At 44.1% G+C, this 25,362-nt stretch overlaps 1 protein-coding gene across 2 annotated transcripts in view; it reads left to right on the forward strand.

Moving 5' to 3' along the window:
- The first annotated feature begins 17,480 nt into the window (after positions 1-17,480).
- LARS2 (leucyl-tRNA synthetase 2, mitochondrial) overlaps positions 17,481-25,362 on the forward strand; it is a 159,883-nt gene continuing 152,001 nt past the window's right edge. The window contains exons 1-3 of one of the 2 annotated variants that reach the window (XM_003818489.5): positions 17,481-17,821; positions 20,725-20,790; positions 23,575-23,829. In XM_003818489.5, the coding sequence (XP_003818537.1) occupies positions 23,596-23,829 (234 nt within the window). In that variant the 5' untranslated portion in view covers positions 17,481-17,821; positions 20,725-20,790; positions 23,575-23,595. The remainder of the gene's footprint in view (positions 17,822-20,724; positions 20,791-23,574; positions 23,830-25,362) is intronic. The other variant, XM_008971820.5, reaches the window with a different exon arrangement.

Below are 25,362 nucleotides of genomic sequence, written 5' to 3' on the forward strand. Positions count from 1 at the left end.
AGGGAAAATGAACAGAGGGCAGAGAAATAATGTCACACTGATTCAAGTGACACAATGTTAAGGGATTCCACAAATAACTCAGCAAATTGATCATTAAGAAATTTTAAATACTACTTAAATTAATCCAGAATGCCTAAACCCTGGCAGGTTCCAACAGAGTAGGTGAGGCAAGGTGAGGTAGGAAGGGGGTGAGGAGGTAGCATGGTGGGGACCACAAAGACCATCTGAGAGGGTGGTTGGGAAGCAACAGTAGAGAGGAGAGAAAGAGAGATAGAAAGAGAGAGAAAGAGGGAGAGAGAGAGAGAGACTTGGAGGGTCAGGTTCCAGAATATGAAAGACACACAGATGGGAAGACAGGCAGAGGCACCCAGTCATGGAGTAGAATTAGACACAAAGATTCCCTGGAGGGCAGAGAGCCTGGCCAGTTCATCGCTGTAGGCCCATTTCCTGATGCGGGGCCTGCCTGTTGCGGGGTTTGCAGCATTGGCTGAATGAAAACCAAGGCAAAGGAGACAAGCAGAGAAGGACGACAGAGCTGGAGGGCGAGACACAAGGGTGGGAGATGTGCGGTGGTTCAGGCTGAAGATCAAATGCAATAAAAGAAAACACGTAATTACATTGGGAAGAAAGTCAATTTTGCGGGTGTCCATGTGTAAAAAGTAAAGTAGAGGTTCCTTTTCAAAGACTTTCCTCCCCATCTAATTAGGAATAAATAGTAACTTCTCTTAGAAGCAAAATTTATTGAAAGACCTGTGCTAACATTCTTAAATATCTGCTAGCCATAATAAGGAAATCAATGTACTTTATGTTCTTAGCTCCCACAATTTAGCTTAAATATTTGCCCTAGCATGCTTATACTGGTCCAAGCAAGCATTAGGTCATAGCCTGTTCCTCTTCCTTACTAGAAAGTGTTTTTACCTTTCTCAGCATTCCACAAGTTACTTCCTCCTTCCTTTGTTCCCTTCTACCTTTGCCTCTTTTAAAAAGTTCTAAGTTGCTAGCCAATCAGGACAAATACAGAATGTGAGGTCCCGCTCCAGCCAGTGGAAACCAGACACAGCAGTAGGGTGAATGCGTCAGGTTATAAATGACCCTGTTTCCTTTGTTCAGTGTACTTTTGTGGCAAAACTGCTGGCAAGTGTACCCTTTCTGCAGGAAGTAAAAATGGCCTTACTAAATAAATTAAATTTATGTTCAAGTGCTATTTCTTTATGGCACCAAGGAACAAGCATTTCAAACACATTCTACAGAAGCTTCCTATGATGTGGAAAACCAAGATAGTGTAATTTTTGAAAAAGGACTAAGCTTAAAGTTAAAAAGTAATAAATACTTATTTTTTAAAGCATTATTTATTTTTATTTATTTATTTTTATTCTTCCATAGGTTATTGGGGTACAGGTGGTATTTGGTTACATGAGTAAGTTCTTTAGTGGTGATTTGTGAGATTTTGGTGCACCCATCACCTGAGCAGTATGCACTGCACCATATTTGTAGTCTTTTATTCCTCACTCCCCTTCCATCCTTCCCCCTCAAGTCCCCAAAGTCCATTGTATCATTCTTTTTTTTTTTTTTTTTGAGATGGAGTCTCACTCTGTCGCCCAGGCTGGAGTGCAGTGGTGCGATCTCAGCTCACTGCAAGCTCCGCCTCCCGGGTTCAGCCATTCTCCTGCCTCAGCCTCCTGAGTAGCTGGGACTACAGGCGCCCACCACCATGCCCGGCTAATTTTTTGTATTTTTAGTAGAAACGGGGTTTCACCGTGTTAGCCAGGATGGTCTCGATCTCCTGACCTCGTGATCCACCCGCCTCGGCCTCCCAAAGTGCTGGGATTACAGGCATGAGCCACCGTGCCTGGCCCATTGTATCATTCCTATGCCTTTGTGTCCTCTTAGCTTAGCTCCCACATATCAGTCAGAACATACGATGCTTGGTTTTCCATTCCTGAGTTACTTCACTTAGAATAATAGTCTCCAGTCTCATCTAGGTTGCTGCAAATGCCATTAACTCATTCCTTTTTATGGCTGAGAGGTATTCCATCATATGTATTTATCAGTTTCTTTATTCACTCGTTGATTGATGGGCATCTGGGTTGGTTCCACGATTTTGCAGGTGTGAATTGTGCTGCTGTAAACATGCATGTGCAAGTATCTTTTTCGTATAATGACTTCTTTTCCTCTGGGTAGATACCCAGTAGTGGGATTGCTGGATCAAATGGTAGTTCTACTTTTAGTTCTTTAAGGAATCTCCACACTGTTTTCCATAGTGGCTGTACTAGTTTACATTCCCACCAGCAGTGTGGAAGTGTTCCCTGATCACTGCATCCACACCAACATCTACTGTTTTTTGACTTTTTGATTATGGCCATTCTTGCAGGAGTAAGGTGGTATCACATTGTGGTTTTGACTTGCATTTTCCTGATCATTAGTGATGTTGAGCATTTTTTCATATGTTCATGGCCATTTGTGTATCTTCTTTTGAGAATTGTCTATTCATGTCCTTACCCACTTTTTGATGGAATTGTTTGTTTTTTCTTACTGATTTGTTTGAGTTCATCATAGAGTCTGGATATTAGTCCTGTGTCAAATGTATAGATTGTGAAGATTTTCTCCCACTCTGTGGTTGTCTGTTTACTCTGCTGATTGTTCCTTTTGCCATGCAAAAGCGCTTTAGTTTAATTAAGTCCCAAATATTTATCTTTGTTTTCATTGCATTTGCTTTTGGGTTCTTGGTCATGAAATCCTTGCCTAAGCCAGTGTCTAGAAGGGTTTTTCCAATGTTATCTTCTAGAATTTTTATAGTTTCACATCTTAGGTTTAAGCCCTTAATCCATCTTGAGCTGATTTTTGTATAAGGTGAGAGATGAGGGTCGTTTCATTCTCCTACATGTGGCTAGCCAATTATCCCAGTGCCATTTGTTGAAAAGGGTGTCCTTTCCCCACTTTATGTTTTTGTTTGCTTTGTCAAAGATCAGTTGGCTGTAAGTATTTGGGTTTATTTATGGTTTCTCTATTCTGTTCCATTGGTCTATGTGCCTATTTTTATACCAGTACCATGCTGTTTTGGTGACCATGGCCTTATGGTATAGTTTGAAATCAGGTAGTGTGATGCCCCCAGATTTGTTCTTTTTGCTTAGTCTTGCTTTGGCTATGCAGGCTCTTTTTTTATTCTATATGAATTTTAGAACTGTTTTTCCTAATTCTGTGAAGAATGATGGTGGTATTTTGATGAGGATTGCATTGAATTTGCAGATTGCTTTTGGCAGTATGGTCACTTTCACAATATTGATTCTACCCATCCATGAGCATGGGATGTATTTCTGCTGAGACCAGCTCGGTTGGAGAGACCCTAACCCAGCAGCGCTAGAAGAATTAAAGACACACACACAGAAATATAGAGGTGTGAAGTGGGAAATCAGGGGTCTCACAGCCTTCAGAGCTGAGAGTCTCGAACAGAGATTTATCCACATATTTGTTAACAGCCAACCAGTCATTAGCATTGTTTCTATATATATTAGATTAACTAAAAGTATCCCTTTTGGGAAACAAAGGGATGGGCTGAAATAAAGGGATGAGTTGGGCTAGTTATCTGCAGCAGGACCATGTCCTTAAGGCACAGATCGCTCATGCTATTGTTTGTGGTTTAAGAATGCCTTTAAGGGGTTTTCTGCCCTGGGTGGGCCAGGTGTTCCTTACCCTCATTCCAGTAAACCCACAACCTTCCAGCGTGGGCATTATGGCCATCATGAACATGTCACAGTGCTGCAGAGATTTTGTTTATGGCCAGTTTTGGGGCCAGTTTATGGCCAGATTTTGGGGGGCCTGTTCCCAACATATTTCCATTTGTTTGTGTCATCTGTGATTTCTTACAGCAGTGTTTTGTAGTTTTCCTTACAGAGATCTTTCACCTCCTCGGTTAGGTATATTCCTAAGTATTTTATTTTATTTATTTATTTATTTTTGGCAGCTATTGTAAAAGGGGTTGAGGTCTTGATTTGATTCTTCACTTGGTCGCTGTTGATGTATAGAAGAGCTACTGATTTGTGTACATTGACCTTGTATCTGGAAACTTTGCTAAGTTCTTTTATCAGTTCTAGGAGCTTTCTGGAGGAGTCCTTAGGGTTTTCTTTTCTTTTCTTTTCTTTTTTTTTGAGACAGAGTTTCGCTCTGTCACCCAGGCTGGAGTGCAGTGGAGCAATCTTGGCTCACTACAACCTCCACCTCCTGGGTTCAAGCAGTTATCTCCTGCCTCAGCCTCCCAAGTAGGTGGGGCTACAGGTGCCCACCATCACACCTGGCTAATTTTTGTATTTTTGGTAGAGACAGAGTTTCACTGTATTGGCCAGGCTCGTCTCAAACTCCTGACCTTGTGATCCACCCGCCTCAGCCTCCCAAAGTGCTGGGATTACAGGCGTGAGCCACCATGCCCAGCCGTCTTTAGGATTTTCAAGGTGCATGATCATGTTGTCAGCAAACAGTGACAGTTTGACTTCCTCTTTACCAATTTGAATGCCCTTTATTTCTTTCTCTTGTCTGATTGCTCTGGCTAGGACTTCTAGTATTATGTTGAAGAGGAGTGGTGAGAGTGGGCATCCTTGTCTTGTTCCAGTTCTCGGAGGGAATGCTTTCAACTTTTCCCCATTCAGTATTATATTGGCTGTGGGTTTGTCATAGATGGCTTTTATTACACTGTATGTAATAGGCATGTCCCTGTATACTGATTTTGCTGAGAGTTTTAATCATAAAGGGATGCTGGATTTGGTTGAATGCTTTTTCTGCATCTGTTGAGATAATCATGTGATTTTTGTTTTTAATTCTGTTTATGTGGTGTATGACATTTATTGACTTGCATATGTGAAACCATTTCTGCATCCCTGGTATGAAATCCATTTAATCATGGTGGATTATCTTTTTGATATGTTGTTGGATTTGATTTGCTAGTATTTTGGCAAGGATTTTTGTGTCTATGTTCATCAGGTATATCAAACTGTAGTTTTCTTTTTTGGTTATGGGGTGATGCTGGCTTAATAGAATGAATTAGGGAGGGTTCCCTTTTTCTTTTCCTTGTGGAATAGTGTCAAAAGGATTGGTGCCAATTCTTCTTTAAATGTCTGGTAGAATTCTGCTGTGAATCCATCTGGTCCTGGACTTTATTTCGTAGAAAAATTTTAAATTACCATTTCAATCTCACTGCTTGTTACTGGTCTGTTCAGGCTATCTAATTCTTCCTGATTTAAACTAGGAGGGCTGTATGTTTTCAGGAATTTATCCATCTCTTCTAGGTTTTCTAGTTTATGTGTGCAAAGGTGTTCATAGTAGCCTTGAATGATCTATTGTATTTCATTGGTGTCAGTTGTAATATCTCCCGTTTCATTTCTTAATGAGGTTATTTGGATTTTCTCTCTTCTTTTCTTGGTTAATCTTGCTAATGGTCTATCAATTTTATTTATCTTTTCAAATAACCAGCTTTTAATTTCATTTATCTTTTGTATTTTTTTTTTTGTTTCAATTTCATTTAGTTCTGCCCTGATCTTGGTTATTTCCTTTCTTCTGCTAGGTTTGAGTTTGGTTTGTTCTTGTTTCTCTAGTTCCTTGGGGTGTGTCCTTAGAATGTCAGTTTGTGGTCTTTCAGTCTTTTTGATGTAGGTGTTTAGGGCTATGAACTTTCCTATTAGCACGGACTTTGCTGTATCCCAGAGGTTTTGATAGGTTGTGTCATTATTGTTGTTCAGTTTGCAGAATTTTTTAATTTCCATCTTGATTTCGTTTTTGACCCAGTGCTCATTCAGGAGCAGGTTATTTCTTTTCCATGTATTTGCATGGTGCTAAACGTTCCTTTTGGAGGTGATTTCCAGGTTTGTTCCTCTGTGGTCTGAAAGTGCTTGATATAATTTCAATTTTTGTAAGTTTATTGAAGCTCGTTTTGTGGCCTATCATATGGTCTATCTTGAAGAAAGTTCCATGTGCTGTTGAATAGAATGTGTATTCTGAAGTTGTTGGATGAAATGTTCTGTATATATCTGTTAAGTCCATTTGTTCCAAGGTATACTTTAGATCCATTGTTTCTATGTCAACTTTCTGTCTTGATGACCTGTCTAGTGCTGTCAGTGGAGTACTGAAGTCCCCCACTATTATTGTGTTGCTGTCTATGTCATTTCTTAGGTCTATCAGTAATTGTTTTATAAATTTGGGAGCTCCAGTGTTAGGTGCAAATATGTTTAAGATTGTGATATTTTCCTGTTGGATGTGGCCTTTTACCATTATATAATGTCCCTCTTTGTCTCTTTTAACTGCTGTTGCTTTAAAGTTTGTTTTGTCTGATATAAGAATAGCTAACCCTGCACACTTTTGGCGTCCATTTGCATAAAATGCCTTTTCCATCCCTTTATTTTAAGTTTATGTGAGTCCTTATGTGTTAGATGAGTCTCCTGATGGCAGCAGATAGTTTATTGGTGAGTTCTTATCCATTCTGCAGTTCTGTATCTTTTCTTTTTTCTTTCTTTTTCTTTTTTTTTTTTTTTTTTGAGACAGAGTCTCACTTTGTCACCCAGGTTGGAGTGCAGTGGCACAATCTCGGCTCACTGCAGCCTCTGCCTTCCAGATTCAAGCAATTATCCTGCCTCAACCTCCCAAGTAGCTGGGATTACAGGTGCATGCCACCACACCTGGCTAACTTGTTTATTTTTAGTAGGGAAGGGGTTTCACCATGTTGGCCACGCTGGTCTCAAACTCCTGGCCTCAAGTGACCCTCCCACCTTGGGCTCCCAAAGTGCTGAGATTATAGGCGTGAGCCACCACACCTGGCCAGGTCTGTATCTTTTAAGTGGAGCATTTAGGCCATTTACATTCAATGTTAGTATTGAAATGTGAGGTACCATTCCAGTCATTGTGCTATTTGAGGCCTGTGTAACTTGTTTTTTTTGTCTTTTATTTTTGCTTTTTAAATTATATTTTTGTTTTATAGGTCCTGTGTGATTTATGCTTTAAAGAGGTTCTGTTTGGATGTGTTTCCAGGATTTGTTTCAAGATTTAGAGCTCCTTTTAGCAGTTCCTTTAGTGGCAGCTTGGTAGTGGTGAATTCTCTCAGCATTTGTTTGTCTGAAAAAGGTTATCTTTCCTTGATATATGATGCTTAGTTTCGCTGGATACAAAATTCTTGGCTGATAATTGTTTTGTTTGAGGAGACTGAAGATAGGGCCCCTATCCTTTCTAGCTTGTAGGGTGTCTGCTGAGAAATCTTCTGTTAATCTGATAGGTTTTCCTTTATAGGTTACCTGTTGCTTTTATCTCACAGCTGTTAAGATTCTTTCCTTCGTCTTAACTTTAGATAGCCTGATGACAACGTGCCTAGGCAACGATCTTTTTGCGATGAATTTCCCGGGTGTTCTTTATTCTTCTTGTATTTGGATGTCTAGATCTCTAGCAAGGCCAGGGAAGTTTTTCTCGATTATTCCCACAAATGTGTTTTCCAGACTTTTAGAGTTCTCTTCTTCCCCAGGAACACTGATTATTGTTAGGTTTTGTTGTTTAACACAATCGCAGACTTCTTGGAGGCTTTGTTCATATTTTCTTATTCTTTTTTTGTCTGTGTTGGACTGGGTTAATTTGAAGACCTTGTCTTCAAGCTCTGAATTTCTTTCTTCTACTTGTTAAGTTCTATTGCTGAGACTTTCCAGAGCATTTTGCATTTCTAAAAGTGTGTCCAATGTTTCCTGAAGTTTTGATTGTTTTTTCTTTATGGTATCTATTTCCTTCTTGTATTGTTTTTTGGATTTCCTTGCATTGGGCTTCGCCTTTCTCTGGTTTCTCCCTGATTAGCTTAATAACTAACCTCCTGAATTCTTTTTCAGGTAAATCAGGGATTTCTTCTTGGTTTGGATCCATTGTTGGTGAGCTAGTGTGATTTTTTTGCTGGGGGGGGGGGAGGGGGCGTGTGTTAAAGAGCCTTGTTTTGTCATATTACCAGATCCGGTTTTCTGACTCCTTCTCATTTGGGTAGGCTCTGTCAGAGGGAAGGTCTAGGGCTGAAGGCTGTCATTTAGATTCTTTTGTCCCACAGTGTGTTCCCTTGATGTAATACTCTCCCCCTACTCCTATGGATGTGGCTTCTTGTGAGCCAAGATGCAGTGATTGTTATCTCTCTTCTGGGCCTAGCCATCCAGCAAGACTTCCTGGTTCCGGACTGGCATGGGGGGTTGTCTGCACAGAGTCCTGTGATGTGAACCATCTATGGGTCTCTCAGCCATGGATACAGCACCTGTTCTGGTGGAGGTGGCAGGGGGGTGAAATGACTCTGTGAAGGTTCTTAGCTTTGGCGTTTAATGTTCTATTTTTGTGCTGTGGTTGGCCTCCTGCCAGGAGGTGACACTTTCCAGAGAGCATCAGCTGTGGTAGTATGGAAAGGAACCGGCAGTGGACGGGGCCCTAGAACTCCCAAGATTATATGCCTTTTGTCTTCAGCTACCAGGGTGGATAGGGAAGGCGCATCAGCTAGGGGCAGGGCTAAGTGTGTCTGAGCTCAGAGTCTCCTTGGGTGGGTCTTGCTGCAGCTGCTGTGGGGGATGAGAGTGAGGTTCCCAGGTCAGTGGAGTTGTGTACCTAGGAGGATTATGGCTGCCTCTGCTGAGTCATGCAGGTTGTCAGGGAAGTGGGGGAAAGTCGGCAGTCACAGGCCTCACCCAGCTCCCATGCAATCTGAAGGGCCTGTCTCACTCTCACTGTGCCCCCGCTAACAGCCCTGAGTCTGTTTCCAGGTGGTGGGTGAGCAGGGCTTGAGAACTTGCGCCAGGCTACCCACCTCCCAGCTGCGAAAGAAAAGGGCTTTGGTTTTTCCCCCACCTGTGGAGTCTGCACACCAGATTCACACCCTCCCCTGAGTTCTGGCCAGAAGGCTTCTCGCCTGGTTCAAATTATTACAAAGTTAAGCTGGAGATTTCATTCTCCCTGTGGCATTTCCCCCCGTGCCTCTGGCCACTGTCCTGAAGGATCCCTGTGGTGCTAGGCAGGAATGGCCTGCCTGGGGACCCAGTGAGCTCCCAGGGCCTTTCCTGCTGCTTCTTCTACCCCTTTATTTTGCTCGGCACTCTAAATTGACTCAGCTCCAGGTAAGGAAACTTTTCCCACAAACTAGACCTTCAGTTTCTCCAGTGGGGGTGTTTAGTAGGGAGCGGAGGATCTCCGTTTCCCACTTTAGCAGTTTGGGCACTCACAGTATTTGGGGTGTCTCCCAGGTCCTGCAGGAGCAGTCCACTTCCTTCAGAGGGTCTGTGGGTCCTCTCAGGATTCCAGGTTTGTTCTTGCAGTCGTTCTGGAGCTAAAATTCCCTATGCAAGCCTCCGCATGCTGCTCTGTCCATCCGAGTTGGAGCTGCAATCTAGTCCTGCCTCCCACCCACCATGATGAATAGACTTATTGTTTTTTAATCACAAAAGTAATACCTGTCTGTTGTAAAAACTTCAGTAACTTAATACAAAGAATAAAACATTAAAGCCCACCTCTCTCTCCCTCTCCCTCTCCCTCTCCCCTCTTTCCGCCGTCTCCCTCTGATGCCGAGCCAAAGCTGTACTGCTGCCATCTCGGCTCACTGCAACCTCCCTGCCTGATTCTCCTGCCGAGTGCCTGCCGAGTGCCTGCGATTGCAGGCGCGCGCTGCCACGCCTGACTGGTTTTCGTATTTTTTTGGTGGAGACGGGGTTTCGCTGTGTTGGCTGGGCTGGTCTCCAGCTCCTAACCGCGAGTGATCCGCCAGCCTCGGCCTCCCAAGGTGCCGGGATTGCAGACGGAGTCTAGTTCACTCAGTGCTCAATGGTGCCCAGGCTGGAATGCAGTGGCGTGATCTTGGCTCGCTACAACCTCCACCTCCCAGCCGCCTGCCTTGGCCTCCCAAAGTGCCGAGATTGCAGCCTCTGCCGGGCCGCCACCCCGTCTGGGAAGTGAGGAGCGTCTCTGCCTGGCCGCCCATCGTCTGGGACGTGAGGAGCCCCTCTGCCTGGCTGCCCAGTCTGGAAAGTGAGGAGCGTCTCTGCCCGGCCGCCATCCCATCTAGGAACTGAGGAGCGCCTCTTCCCAGCCGCCATCCCATCTAGGAAGTGAGGAGCGTCTCTGCCCGGCCGCCCATCGTCTGAGATGTGGGGAGCGCCTCTGCCCCGCCGCCCCGTCCGGCATGTGAGGAGCGCCTCGGCCCGGCCGCGACCCCGTCTGGGAGGTGAGGAGTGTCTCTGCCTGGCCGCCCCGTCTGAGAAGTGAGGAGACCCTCTGCCTGGCAGCCGCCCCGTCTGAGAAGTGAGGAGCCCCTCCGCCCGGCAGCCACCCCGTCTGGGAAGTGAGGGGCATCTCCGCCCGGCAGCCACCCCGTCCGGGAGGGAGGTGGGGGTCAGCCCCGGCCAGGCCAGCCGCCCCGTCTGGGAGGGAGGTGGGGGGGGTCAGCCCCCGACCTGGCCAACCGCCCCATCCAGGAGGGAGGTGGGGGGGTCAGCCCCCTGCCCGGCCAGCTGCCCCATCTGGGAGGTGAGGGGCGCCTCTGCCCGGCCACCCCTACTGGGAAGTGAGGAGCCCCTCTGCCCGGCCAGCCACCCCGTCCGGGAGGGAGGTGGGGAGGTCAGCCCCCCACCCAGCCAGCCGCCCCATCCAGGAGGGAGGTGGGGTGGTCAGCCCCCCGCCCGGCCAGCCGCCCCATCCGGGAGGTGAGGGGCGCCTCTGCCCAGCCGCCCCTACTGGGAAGTGAGGAGCCCCTCTGCCCGGCCAGCCGCCCTGTCCGGGAGGGAGGTGGGATCAGACCCCCGCCCGGACAGCCGCCCCATCCGGGAGGGAGGTGGGGGGGTCAGCCCCCCGCCCGGCCAGCCGCCCCGTCCGGGAGGTGAGGGGCGCCTCTGCCCGGCCGCCCCTACTGGGAAGTGAGGAGCCCCTCTGCCCGGCCAGCCGCCCTGTCCGGGAGGGAGGTGGGGGGGTCGGCCCCCCGCCCGGCCAGCCGCCCCGCCCGGGAGGTGAGGGGCACCTCTGCCCGGCCACCCCTACTGGGAAGTGAGGAGCCCCTCTGCCCGGCCACCACCCTGTCTGGGAGGTGTACCCAACAGCTCATTGAGAACGGGCCATGATGACAATGGCGGTTTTGTGGAATAGAAAGGGGGGAAAGGTGGGGAAAAGATTGAGAAATCGGATGGTTGCCGTGTCTGTGTAGAAAGAGGTAGACATGGGAGACTTTTCATTTTGTTCTGTACGAAGAAAAATTCTTCTGCCTTGTGATCCTGTTGATCTGTGACCTTACCCCCAACCCTGTGCTCTCTGAAACATGTGCTGTGTCCACTCAGGGTTAAATGGATTAAGGGCGGTGCAAGATGTGCTTTGTTAAACAGATGCTTGAAGGCAGCATGCTCCTTAAGAGTCATCACCACTCCCTGATCTCAAGTACCCAGGGACACAAACACTGCGGAAGGCCGCAGGGTCCTCTGCCTAGGAAAACCAGAGACCTTTGTTCACATGTTTATCTGCTGACCTTCCCTCCACTATTGTCCTATGACCCTGCCAAATCCCCCTCTGCAAGAAACACCCAAGAATGATCAATAAAAATAAAAATAAAATAAAAATTAAAAAAAGAAAAATTCTAAAAAAATAAAAAATAAAAAAAATAAAGTCCACCACAACGAACTTAGCATTTTTTCAGAGATTCTTACCTTTTCGCAGACTTCTCTCCTCCAGTTACTTCCTCCCTTTCCTGCATCATCAATTTATCCTTGTATTTGATTATCTCCACCTTGTTACAAATGTATTCATGGATTTTCTTTTTCATTTTTCTTTTCTTTTTTTTTGAGACTGGGCCTCACTGTAGCCCAGGCTGGAGTACAGCAGGGCAGTCACGGCTCACTGCAGCCTCAAACTCCTGGGCTTAAGCTATCCTCTCACTCCAGCCTCCCAAGTAGCTGGGACCACAGGCATGCAACACCCTCCCTGGCTAATTTTTTAAAAAGTTTTTTGTAGAGACAAGGTCTTGCTATGTTGATCAGGCTGGTGGCAAACTCCTGGGCTCAACCAATCCTTCCATCTTGGCCTCCCAAAGTGTTGGCATTATAGGCATCAGCCACTGCACCCAGATTAATGCATTTTCTATTCCTTTTAAAGTCACCCAAGAAGGGCACTGCCTTCACTTCCATGGTATTGCTGCCAAAATACAAAACCTGAATAAAGCAAGAGGAACATTCTACAAAATACCTGATTAGTACACCTCTTCAGAAGTGTCAAGGTCATGAAAGGCAAAAAAGAGAGAGAGGATGTCCCAGCTTGCAGGAGACAAAGGAGACATAATAATTTAGTGCAAAATGTCCCTGGGCTGGATCCTAGCCTAGGTAATAGAAGGAAACTTGTGATAAAGACTATTTTTTATCTGTTTCTGAGAAACAAATTATCCCCCAAACATAGCAACTTAAAACTACAAACACAATCTCACACAGCTTCTGGGAATGGCTTAGCTGGGTGGTTCCGCCTCGGGGTCTCCAAGAAGTCTCAGTCAAACTGTCAGCTGGCGCTGCTGTCTTTGAAGACTACATGGGGTTGGAGGGTCCATTATACATGGACCTGGCTGTTGGCAGTTGGCTTCATTTCTTCAGCATATAGCCTTTTCTATAGGCTAATGATGTGGCTTACCCCCAGGGTAAGTGATGCAAGACACACACAGTGAGAATGACCTAGATAGAAGATGCAATATCTCTTATAACCTAATCTAGAAAGTGAGATACTATTACTTCTGCTGTATTCTATTGGTCAGACTAACTAACCGTGGTACAATGTGGGAAGAAACTACATGAGGGCATGAATACCCGCAGGTGAAGCTCATTGGAGGCTATCTTAGAGGTGGGATACTACAAAGAGTATTTAAGAAAAACTTAAAGCAAGCATCATATTTAAAGGTAGAACATTAGAGGCAACCCCATTCAAGTGAGGAACTAATGGAATAAGACAAGGATGCCCACTATCACAGCTATTACAACTCTTATCAAATGTGAAGAAGGCTTTCTTTGAGGACTGTTTATGATCTCTAGTATTGTTTGACTCTGACTTGTCCTTCAAGTTGAGTCCCGGCCGTAGGGGACAAATAGTGTTACGGGTGTGACTCTGGAGAGCCAAGCTCCTTTCATGAGATGGTGGCAAGTAAAAATATTTCTGAAGATCCATAAGTTAGAGTGTTAATAACAAACAACACTGTGAAAGGCATAAAATTAAACAAATGGCGATGGGTAGCAGTTCCTTTATTTACACTTGTAAAGAAATCTTTACACTCTTTTTGGGATATAAAATCCCAAAACTAATACAAACTCATCCCAGAAAACTAATCCCCAGCTAATACAGAATCTGTATTAGTTTCTTATGGCTGCTATAACAAATTACCACAAACTTGGTGGCTTAAAAAAAAGAATGCATTTATTCTCTTACAAGTCTGGATGTAAGAGAATCCCAAATCAGTTTCACTGGGCAGAAATCAACGTGTTGGCAGGGACTCATTCCATGTGGAGGCTCTAGGAGAGAATCTGTTTTCTTTTTCTTTTTTTTTTTTTTTGAAATGGAGTTTCGCTCTTGTTGCCCAGGCTGGAGTGCAATGATGTGATATTGGCTCACTGCAACCTCCACCTCTCTGGTTCAAGCAATTCTCCTGCCTCAGTCTCCCAAGTAGCTGGGATTACAGGTGCACACCACTACGCCTGGATACTTTTGTATTTTTAGTAGATAGGGTTTCACCATGTTGGCCAGGCTGGTCTCAAACTCCTGACCTCAAGTGATCCACCTGCCTTGGCCTCCCAAAGTGCTGGGATTATAGGAATAAGCCACCACACCTGGCCTGTTTTCTTTTTTTTTTAAATTATGGTAAAATATATATATAATGACAATTACCATTTTAACCATTTTTAAACGTACAGTTCAGTGACATTAAGTACATTCACATTGTTGTGCAAACATCCCCACCTTCCATCACCAGAACTCTTTTTATCTTCCCAAACTGGAACTCTGTATCCCTTAAATAATAACTTCCCACTCCCTCCCCATTACCCTATCCTCTGGCAATGGCCATTCTACTTTCCATCTTAGAATTTGATGGCTCTAAATACCTTATATGAAAGGAATCATACAATATTTGTCCTTCAGTGACCACCTTATTTCACTGAGCATTTGATTCATCCATGTGTAGTGTGTGTCAGAATTTCCTTCCTTAAAGGCTGAATAATATTCCATTGAATGTGTATACCATTTTCTTTTATATACATTTAAGCCGTGGATGGACACTTCGGTTACTTGTACCTTTTCGCTGTAGTGAACAATGCTGCTATAAACATGGGTGTACAAATATCTCTTTGAGGCCCTACTTTCAAACCTTTTGGGTATCTACTCAGAAGTAGAGTTGCTGGATCACATGAGAAAAATTTGTATTCCTGCCTTTTTCATCTTCAACTGCATGAGCTGCACTCCTTACATTCTTTGGCTCATGGTCCTTTCCTTCATCTTCTAAAACAGCACTGTAGCATCTTGTTTCAGTGATCACCTTGCCTCTTCTCTCAAATTTCTCTCTGCCTCCCTCTTATAAGGACCCTTGTGATTGCATTTAGGGCCACCTGGCTAATCCAGGATAATCTCCCTATCTCAAGATCCTTAATATAATCACATGTGCAAAGTCTCTTTTGCTATATAAGGTGACATTCGCAGGTTCCAGGGAGTAGAACCTGGATCCATCTTTGGGGGGCATTATTCAGCCCCATACAGCTAATAGAAAAAGCAAAAAGAATGCAGAAACATTGTTAATAGAAAGGTCCATAAAATCCTACTGTCCCTAGAGATCATCACAGGAAATAGTTTGGGATATAGTTTTTTATATTTCTTTCTATGCATATACTAACAAATGCCTTTCTTTTATTTCCTTTCCTTTTTTAAAAAACAAAAAATGAGGTAACATTCTACACAGCCCAGCAACTTGTCTGCTTCATTTAATAATGTATTCAAGCAAGCCCTTTAAGAGTGAAAAGGATTTACTTTCATGCTACTGCCTTCTTTGAAGTAAAAATAGCAACTTCCCAGTAAAGTAAGTGACTTTTAGAAAAATTCTATTTGAAATAATCTTCTAGAAATGTCAATGTTAACTGTAATTCACAATAGGCAAGACAGATTTTCAACCAAAATAAGGTTAGAGGCTGTATTTTGGGTAAATTAGAGAAAGGGGCACTCTAGTTATATATGGATGCACGTGACATACCTGAAGGCTAAACTGCATCAAGTGTGGCAGGTTAATATGCCAGCCAATGTTTCCATGGTATCAGTTTAAACTAAGCATCTGGTGTTTGGAGTGGGACCTGGTTGGAACCCTGTCTCCACCATCAACTACATATGTGACCTTAGGTAAGCTGTGTCCAACCTTTGGACCTCAGTGTCCTTGTCTTTGAAGAGGATTGGACTAGAAGTTCTAAGCTCTTTATGATCTTCCATTCTGCAACTTGAGAAGGGCACTATTCTGCCAGGATGGAGATCCAGTTTTGAATAACAAATCTTTGACTAATTTGCCTTATGACCTGAGCAAAACAGTCAGCTCTTTTGGGCCTCAGTTTATTTATCTGTAAAACGAGGAGACTGGACTAGAAAGGAGCTAGATCTTTTCTAGCTCTCGCATTCTAGGACAGCGAGTCTTCAAATTGAATGTGTCTAGGATCAGTTAGGAGTCTTGTTAAAATTCAGAGTCTGATTCAGCAGGTCTAGGGCAGAGACTGAGTTTCCCATTTCCAGCAAATTCCCAGGTGAGGCTGACGCTGGAGACCACACCTTGAATAACAAGGTATTTGGATGTTGAACTATTAGGAAACCTTGTTAAAGACATGGAAATGGGCAAAAGAGAATACTGTATGTCGCTTGGGTGGAGTATTGGGGGATTATCTGATGCTATAGGAGTGCATACCTTTGCCTGCCTCTCTGTTAACTAGCTATTGTTCATCTTTGTAAGAATAGAAGCTAAAATACGGAATATGAGGCCGGGTGTGGTGGCTCATGCCTGTAATCCCAGCACTTTGGGAGGCCAAGGCAGTCGGATTACTTGAGGTCAGGAGTTCAAGAGCAGCCTGGCCAACATGGGGAACTCCTTCTCTACTAAAAATACAAAAATTAGCCGGGCATGGTGGTGTGCACCTGTAGTCCCAGCTATTTAGGAGGCTGAGGCAGGAGAATTGCTTGAACCCAGGAGGCGGAGGTTGCAGTGAGCCAAGATCGTGCCACCGCACTCCAGCCTGAGTAACAGAGCGAGACCCTGTCCCAAATAAATAAATAAATAAATAAATAAATAAATAAATAAATAAAAATGTAGAATATGGATACAGTAGTCCCCCTTATCTTCAGTTTCACTTTCTGAGGTTTCAGTTACCTGCAGTCAACCAAGGTCCAAAAATATTAAATGAAAAATTTCAGCAATAAATAATTCATAAGTTTTAAGTTGCATGCCATTCTGAGTAGTGTGATGAAATCTTGCTACCTCCTGCTTGGGATGTGAACCATTGTGAATCATCCCTTTGTCCAGCATATCCACGCTATATAGCTGCCCAACTTAGTAGCCATCTTGGCTATCAGATCGACAGATCACAATAAGAAGGGTGAGGACAGTACAATAAGCTATTTCGAGAGAGACCACAGTCATATAACTTTTATTACAGCATATTGTTATAATTGTTCTATTTTACTATTGGGTATTGTTGTTAATATCTTATTGTGTCTAATTTACAAATTAAACCTTATCATAGGTATGTATGCATAGGCAAGAAAAACAGTATACATAGGGTTCAGTAGCACCCCAGTTTCAGGCATCCACTGAAGGTCTTGGAACATGTCTCGTGAGAATAGGAGGGACTACTGTAATCATGGGACGAATTTTGTTTGGTAGAGATACGATTTCAAGCCTGTAGGAAAGAAATGGCTCCCAAACATTACTTTTTCTTGTCCTATAGGATATTAACCAATTTTGCACAATCGGCAAATTCATTTCAGTATTCTTGACTGCCCACATATATGAGTTCTTCAAGTTCTCCTTTAAATCGGTTTTACCTTTTTGAAAATTATGCTTTAACATCACTGGTTCTTTGCAATTCATTGATTTGTTGATTTATTACAAGCATGAAACACTTGCCGGGTGTGTGGCACTGGGGGCATGGGATATACAAACTCCTTGAGGAAAGGGAAGGCATCATGCTTTCCTGACTCCCAGCACACTTGCCAGGTGAGAAAAGTACCTTACCCCAAACCTATTCTTGGCCAGGTAATTCCACTCCCCGCCCCAGGGCTAGAGGATTACGCAATATGGTGGAAGAAGGTGCCTCACTCATCATGCAGTCAATTAGGAATCAAGAGGTCGAGACCCGCCCAAGCCCAGGAGGCAGTTGTTGCTACGCTGGGATTCGAACCCTCGGGTCTGGGCTATATCCCAGGGCTCTTTTCACCAGCTGCCGCCTAGTTTATTCTGAGGCCACTAAATCAACGGCTTTCATCCGTCTGCTATAATTGTAATAATTTGAGTCCCAGACGTCTAGAGCTTTGCCGACACCAGAGCAGTTAAAGGGCGTGCCAGAGGCCGAGAGGCGGAGCCCAGGGCCGCCGCGCAGACGCCCCGCCCCGCCCGGCGGGCTGCTGGGAGTCGAGGACTGGGTTGCTCTCCTCCCTTCCCCGGTCCCGCCCCCGTCTGTCTGTGTCGACGGCGGACGCTATCGATAAAGTTGTTGTTTTGACAACATGGCGGCGCCCATGATCCGTGGCCCGGCAGTGCTCGCCTAAAGGTGGAAAACGAGGAGTAGAGGAGCCGCAGGCCAGAGCCTGTGAGCAGGTAAACCCCCGGACCGGGCGCAGCGAGATGAGAGACGAGGCCCAGTCTCCTCTTCCTCCGGCTTGGGAGATTCTGACTTGCTAAGGGCAGGAAGGGAAGGTGCGGGCTGTGTTAGGTGGTCCTGGAACCTTGCAGTTTCGAAACTGAAAATATCTGAGATCCAGGTCTTCAGGATCTTTGAGCCACCGACCCCATTGATAGCTCTGGACTCTTTCCCAGAAAAATGCACATATACACGTAGTTTTGTACTCAAGCTCCCCTCTCCACTACTCCCCTACCCCAGATCTTTGCTCCCCGGACTAGGGGTTTGGACCCAGTTGAAGGTCATCCCTTGCCTCTCTGGGGCCCACAGGTCGTTTTCACGTTAGGGCTCGGAGGTCCTCAGAAAGATGAGGTTCCAGACGAGAAATCTGCCTGAGGTCACAGGTAATTAGTAGCTGCAAAATCCAAGGTTTTTTTTGTTTTCACAAAACTTGGTTTCTTTAAGATGAATTTTTCCAGGTGCATTCCTGCACTTTCTTTTGAGTGTTGTACACAGATGTCCTCGTGTGCTTCTCCCCTGTGTCCTGTTTTTTTTTTCTGCCTCCTACTCAGGAGAACAGAAAAGGAAGGTGGGTTTTGTCTCACGGGTCAAAACCTAGATCATCCCACACACGCAGGGAAATGAATGACTCCCTCCTCAAGGCATCACTGTGGGCTCTGACGGCTCCAGCATTCAGCAGCCCGTCAGCTCTGCGTCCCAGCGCCTCTTCCGTGAAAGGGAAGACCCTGTGACTGCATGATGCACAAGAAGGAAGGCGGTCTTGGGACCACGGCCTAGAGGGCGGCCAGGGCACTCCCTCCTGCCTGTGCAGGGCGCTTCCTATTCTCAAAAACCTTCACCTTAAGCTCCAACTGAGATTGAGGTCAGGGTTGATTCTAAAGAGGGGTGGAGTAGTGGGAATTGATTCTTTGGAAGGTTGTGGAAGAAGAGAAGAGTCTTCTTATCTTAGAAGAAGATTCTGAGCATCTAAGGACGGAACTGGAGGAGCCCGAGCTAAGGAAGTAAAGGGCCAAGTTGATCATAAGTATAAGACATGAGCCACACCTTTCACATCGTCTTATTCTCACAGCCGTCTAATAAAATGGCTGCTCCTCACTGTCAATAAGAGGCAGTCCATCAGGGCTTTGGTGGAGGGGTACTTGGAGTGGCCAAGAACAAGGCCTGGGAAGTAAGGGAAAGGAATAGGGCTGAACCCTAGGAAGTTGTGTAATGAATCATAGCCATGAATACTGACTATATGTTGATTCTTATGAGTCCCCTTATGGAATTAGAACCTGAGTGGGGTCTTAGGGACTCCTGACTTCAAAGGATATGAACTATTCTTAAAAAGGTCTTAACACAGGTTATCAGATTGCCCCCCCCCAAAAAAAAGGTGGAATCAGTTTACATTCCCACCAGCAGTTGTTTAAAAAATGCATATTTCTTTTGCCAATCTGGAAACTAAACTTTTATTGTTTTAATTTGCATTTATTTGATTAGTAGTAAAGTTCATCTTTTTCATATTAACTATTTATATGTCCTCTTTATTAACCATTTATATGTCATCTTTGCTATTTTCCTTTGCCCATTTTTATTTTAATTTTATTTATTTATTTATTTTTGAGACGGAGTCTTGCCCTGTCGCCCAGGCTGGAGTGCAGTGGTGCAGTCTCTGCTCACTGCAAGCTCCGCCTCCTGGGTTCACGCCATTCTCCTGCCTCAGCCTTCCGAGTAGCTGGGACTACAGGCGCCCGCCACCACGCCTGGCTAATTTTTTTTTGTATATTTAGTAGAGACAGGGTTTCACCGTGTTAGCCAGGATGGTCTCAATCTCCTGACCTCGTGATCTGCCCGCCTCAGCCTCCGAAAGTGCTGGGATTACAGGCGTGAGCCACCAGACCGGGCCTTCTTTGCCCATTTTTATTTTTATTTTATATTTATTTATTATTTATTTATTTATTTATTTTTGAGACGGAGTCTCGCTCTGTCACCCAGGCTGGAGTGCAGTGGCGTGATCTCAGCTCACTGCAAGCTCCGCCTCCCGGGTTCACGCCTTTCTCCTGCCTCAGCCTCTCTAGTAGCTGGGACTACAGGCGCCCGCCACCACGCCCGGCTAATTTTTTGTACTTTTAGTAGGGACGTGGTTTCACCGTGGTCTCGATCTCCTGACCTTGTGATCCACCCGCCTCGGCCTCCCAAAGTGCTGGGATTACAGGCGTGAGCCACCGCACTTGGCCCTTTGCCCATTTTTAAAATTCGATTTTTAGTGTTTCTTTTCTCACACATGAGCTCAAGAGTAGAATAACCTTTTGTTTTTGCAGTTTTGGTGAACATTTTCTCATAGCTAATTGCTTGCTTTCCAATTCTGTTCTTAATGGTTTTGATATATAGATTTTTTAGCATCAGATTTATTAACATTTTCCTTTGTGAATTTTTTCATTGTTTTTATACTCAGGACAGAACATCCTGCACCCTCTTAAGATTTACTAAATATTCATCTGTGGTCCAGATGCGGTGGTTCACGCCTGTAATCCCAGAACTTTGGGAGGCCAAGGCAGAGTGATCACGAGGTCAGGAGTTAGAGACCAGCCTGGCCAACATAGTGAAACGCCGTCTCTACTAAAAATACAAAAAATTAGCCGGGTGTGGTGGCGGGCGCCTGTAATCCCAGCTACTTGAGAGGCTGAGGCAGGAGAATCTCTTGAACCCGGGAGGCGGAGGTTGCAGTGAGCCGAGATTGCGCCATTGCATGATCTCATTGCGACAGTGCGACTCTCTGACTCAAAAAAAAAAAAAAAAAATCCATCTGTGTTTTTATTTTTTTATGACACTTTAAAAATATTCTAATTTATTTATTTTATTTTATTTTTCTGCTTTTCAGATCCAGACCTACAGATAAAAAACATTATTTAATCTATCTGGGATTTACTCCGGCTTATGATTTGAGGTGGGGCTCTAATTTTAAGTTTTTCTCTTATTTGTTGAATAATCTATTACTATCTAATCTGCTCCTGCTTTTTTAAAAAAATGAACTTTAAATGCTTTTAAATACCCAGATCTGTTTCGGGATTCTCTAGTTCACTGGTTTATTTAAGCAAAGCAGAGGTCATTAGTAAGCCAGGTATTATGTGAACATTTTTAGAAAGCTTATTCTTGTTGTGTAGACAGACAGTGTAGACAGAGCAGTTCAAGTCACTGTATTTTATAATTTTGTTGTGCCCTTTTGTTTCTATTTGAGAGGATAGCCCAGAACACTCCTTATGTGTTCTTTGGGGATGCTGTCTAGGAGAGAAGTGGCAAGCATCCATCTATGTGTCCTCTGCTAAACAGGCGTTCTTTGGCTTGCAAAGGTATGAAAGTATTGACTTGGCAAGAGAACCATAAAATTTGTGACTTCTATATAATTAGGGAGTTCTAATTATAGCAACCTAAGCCCTAAAAATATATGCAATTGCCTTAAGTGTACAAAGTGTATGTATATTAGGTCAGTCATATGGAATTGCTAACATTTAACCAATTTCATATAGTTCAAATGCCTGTAATCAGATCTATGTACTTTAAAATAGCCAAGCCCAACTAATAGAGAGATTTCTTTTTTATCTTTTTTTTTTTTTTTTTTTTGAGATGGAGTCTTGTTTTGTCACCCAGGCTCTGGAGTGCAGTGGCGCTCACTGCAACCTCTGCCTCCCAGGTTCAAGTTATTCCTCTGCCTCAGCCACCCTAGTAGCTAGGATTACAGGTGCACGTCACCATGCCCAGCTAATTTTTGTATTTTTAGTAGAGAAGGGGTTTTGCCATGTTGGCCAGATTGGTCTCGAACTCCTGACCTCAGGTGATCCGCCTGCCTCAGCCTCCCAGAATGCTGGTATTACAGACGTGAACCACTGCCCATGGCCTAAGAGAGATTTTTTTTTTTAAGTCTGCACTTTATTCTATCCCTGAAGAAGCAAGAGGTGTTTAATGTAGTGAGAACTGATAATGTCAATGACTTTGGCAGACCAACTTGTAAGATGCCCACATTATGTTGCTGTCTTATGTGAGTTTGAAACTCACTGTTATAAGCCTATATTGACCTTCCTGGCAACATTTGTGTTCTAGTACCTTTGTGAAACAGGCCAAATCCTGATAGAAGTGGAATTTTGAGAGAATCAAAGAACATCAGCTTAGAGTGCCGGGTTTCTTTATTTCTCTCTGGTTTTGAAAAGATCTGTTTTCATCTGTTTTTTCACTGTAGCACTTCTTGAATGCTATTATGCCAGAAGGAGAAAGTTTAGGCTATTTAGTCTAATATTTATATCTTAAATATTTGATAAAAATCTCACCTCAACCCTTTGAATAGCAATAAAACATGAAACTTCTTCAATGAGGTCATTTCCAGTATTTACCTGTGGAAGAAGCCAACGAAACATTAAAATTGGATTTTGAATCACAACTGGATATCCTGGTAGGCCCCAACCTATGAGTTGTATTTCAAAAAATAGCACTCACTGTGACCACATGTTATATATTTTTGTTTCTTATCTGCCTCCCTTATTGTTTGTTTCTTATATGCTTCCCTGCTAGTATGTAAGTGCTATGAAAGAAGGGACTCTGGGCCAGGTGTGGTGGCTCACGCCTATAATCCCAGCACTTTGGGAGGCCAAGGTGGGTGGATCATGAGGTCAGCAGTTTGACACCAACCTGGCCAACATGGTGAAACCCCATCTCCACTAAAAATATGAAAATTAGCCGGGCATGTTGGTGCATGCCTATAATCCCAGCTACTCAGGAGGCTGAGGCAGGAGAATTGCTTGAACCCAGGAGGTGGAGGTTGCAGTGAGCCAAGATCATGCCATTGCACTTCAGCCTGGGCAGTAGAGCGAGACTCCATCTCAAAAAAGAAAAAAAAACAAAGAAAGAAAGAAGGGACTCTGTTTTTGTTTACTGCTATATTCCCAGTACTTAGAACAATGTGTGGGCCTAGTGGTAGTCAATAAATATTTGGTGGTGGCTCACGCCTGTAATCCCAGCACTTTGGTAGGCTAAGGCAGGTAGATCGCTTGAGCCCAGGAGTCAGAGGTTACACTGAGGTATGATTATGCCACTGCACTCCAGCCTGAGTGAAAGAGCAGGACCCTGTCTCTAAAAAGTAAGTAAATAAATAAATAAATATTTGGTAAATGAAGGAGAAACTAAATGAATTAACAGTCTTCTAAATAATGGTTATTTTCTGGTTCAGCCTACAGGGTATATTTAACTCATAATATGTATAAAAATTACTAATAGTAGTTCAGAATTTCTGGCCCTCCTGGGAGGCCTGTATTTAGACCCCTTCTGATATTTGAGCCTAACGCCAACTCAACATGTGCTTGAGCTCTTCTGAGGCTTAAAGACATAAGAAGTGAAGCCTGCTGGAGAGTCCCTGGGCTGGCCCATGGGGAGGGGAGGGAGGGCACTCCATGCCTTCCATGCAACTTGTGAGGTTGCGCAGGAGCTGGCCAGCTGATGGTCTCCATTTTTTCCTACAGGATTTTTGCATCTTTGATGTTAGGGGTTACTGACTCTTTACATTTTCTATTAAAAAGTTTGTGTTTAGCTCAATTGAATTGCTAAAGTATTCTTTTCAGGGAAAGAAATTATTAAAAGTAAGAGGAAAGCACAGGGCCAGAACACTGGACTGTGCCAAATGGAAAGATAAGCTCTGGGGAGGGTTTGAGGCAGCTCATAGTGTGCTTTCTGCCCTCTTTTTCAGGGCCTTCTCACCTTCTGAAGAATGGCTTCTGTTTGGCAGAGATTGGGTTTTTATGCCTCTCTTCTGAAAAGACAGCTAAATGGTGGGCCAGATGTCATCAAGTGGGAAAGGAGAGTAATTCCCGGATGTACCAGAAGCATCTACAGTGCCACGGGAAAGTGGACAAAAGAGTATACATTGCAGACAAGAAAGGATGTTGAGAAATGGTGGCATCAACGAATAAAAGAACAGGCCTCCAAAATTTCAGAAGCTGATGTGAGTGTTCTGAGAGATTCTAAGAGGGTAGAGAAGAGGGGTTGAAGGTTTGGACCCTGGGGTTAGACTACCTGGTTCAAATAAGATATTAAATATGTGACCTTGAACCAAATCATTGAATTTCTCTGTGCTTCAATTCTCTTATCTGAGTTGGAGAGTGATCATAATAGTGCCCACCTGCACTATTGGGAGGGGTAAATGGATTGGGAGGCATAAATGAGGTGATACAAGGGTAGTGCTTACAAGAGTTTCCAATGTGGTGGATGCACACAGTAATATTGCGCATGAGGTATATGACAGACAGCAGCAAACCAGGTGTTCTAGAGCAACATTTACTAGGGGAAGCTCATCAAAATAGGAGCTCTACCAGATGATGTGTCCTTTGTGGTCCATTGCATGGTGGGGCAGCACACAGGGATCTGGCAGGGTCATATCTGAGACTCCAGGAGAGGCACCTGGGCTCCTCGCTGGCTGCATGTTCTGAGAAGTAACTGCCCCTTCCCTGGCAATCATAGCCTCCAACTCTGTTCTGCTGCCTTAGCATCATGGTTTGGGGCATACCAGCCCTTTCACTGTTGTGACCTGGGGTAGAGTCTAACCTTGAGGTAGCAGCTACACGAGTTAGTGGACCCTTGGCTTCTGCACCAGGTACACCAGCTCGGCACTCTACCTGAGTTAATGGTGGAAGCATAATACTTGGCTGCAGCCAGTTTCCACAGAGTGCTCTCTGTTCCTTTTCTGGGAGGCCAGCTTGCTGGGAATCAGTCTGGAACGTGTTAACCCTTACCTCTTGATACTGGTCAAAATGACAGCTGGGAGATGCGATTGTTACATGAAATGTTTGAATCTGATTGGAGTTTTACTCTTAAATTCTGATCATCTCTTTGTAGTAGTTATAGTCAAATAATACAAACCCTCTATGTTTAATAAAGAGATTAGGCCCAAGGCAAGCAGCTGAATAAGTACAGCTGCACAAGACCACACCTCTCTAGACTTGCCTTTTCCCCATCTCCTGATTCGGTCATCACATTCATTCTTTCTCTGAGATTGGTGGTTATGAAAAATGAGTAAGGGGAGGAGAGCTATTTGTGTTAAACTGAAAGATGATTTTGGGCAATGGTTAGAAAGAAAAATTGCTATTGAAAAAGATGTAGTGTATAACAAGTAAAATGAAATGAAAAAAAGGGAAGGTTTGAATGTAATACATAATTTTACAATGAAAGCTTGACTTCTACCTCATTAGGAAGTGAAAAGCCCTTGTGTCAACATCATCAGACTAATGTAACTTAATAGATTTTGAAAACAAACTCTTAAGGAGCAGTTTAATTCTGAGTGAGGACAGTAAAATTAGCTTTTTTTTCCCTTTTGGTTTAGATAATCATTTATTGACTTCCAAATGTTTCGATGTTGTAGCTTACTGATTTTGTGACATCTCATTCTTCTTAAGCATACAGTTTTTTAAAATATCAAATGGATCAAAATAAATTGTTTTAGTAATTGGGGAGATAGCATAAGGGGCATTGTGTGTGATCC

The sequence above is a fragment of the Pan paniscus genome, chromosome 2 (assembly GCF_029289425.2).
Source record: "Pan paniscus chromosome 2, NHGRI_mPanPan1-v2.0_pri, whole genome shotgun sequence".
Lineage (NCBI taxonomy): Eukaryota > Metazoa > Chordata > Mammalia > Primates > Hominidae > Pan > Pan paniscus.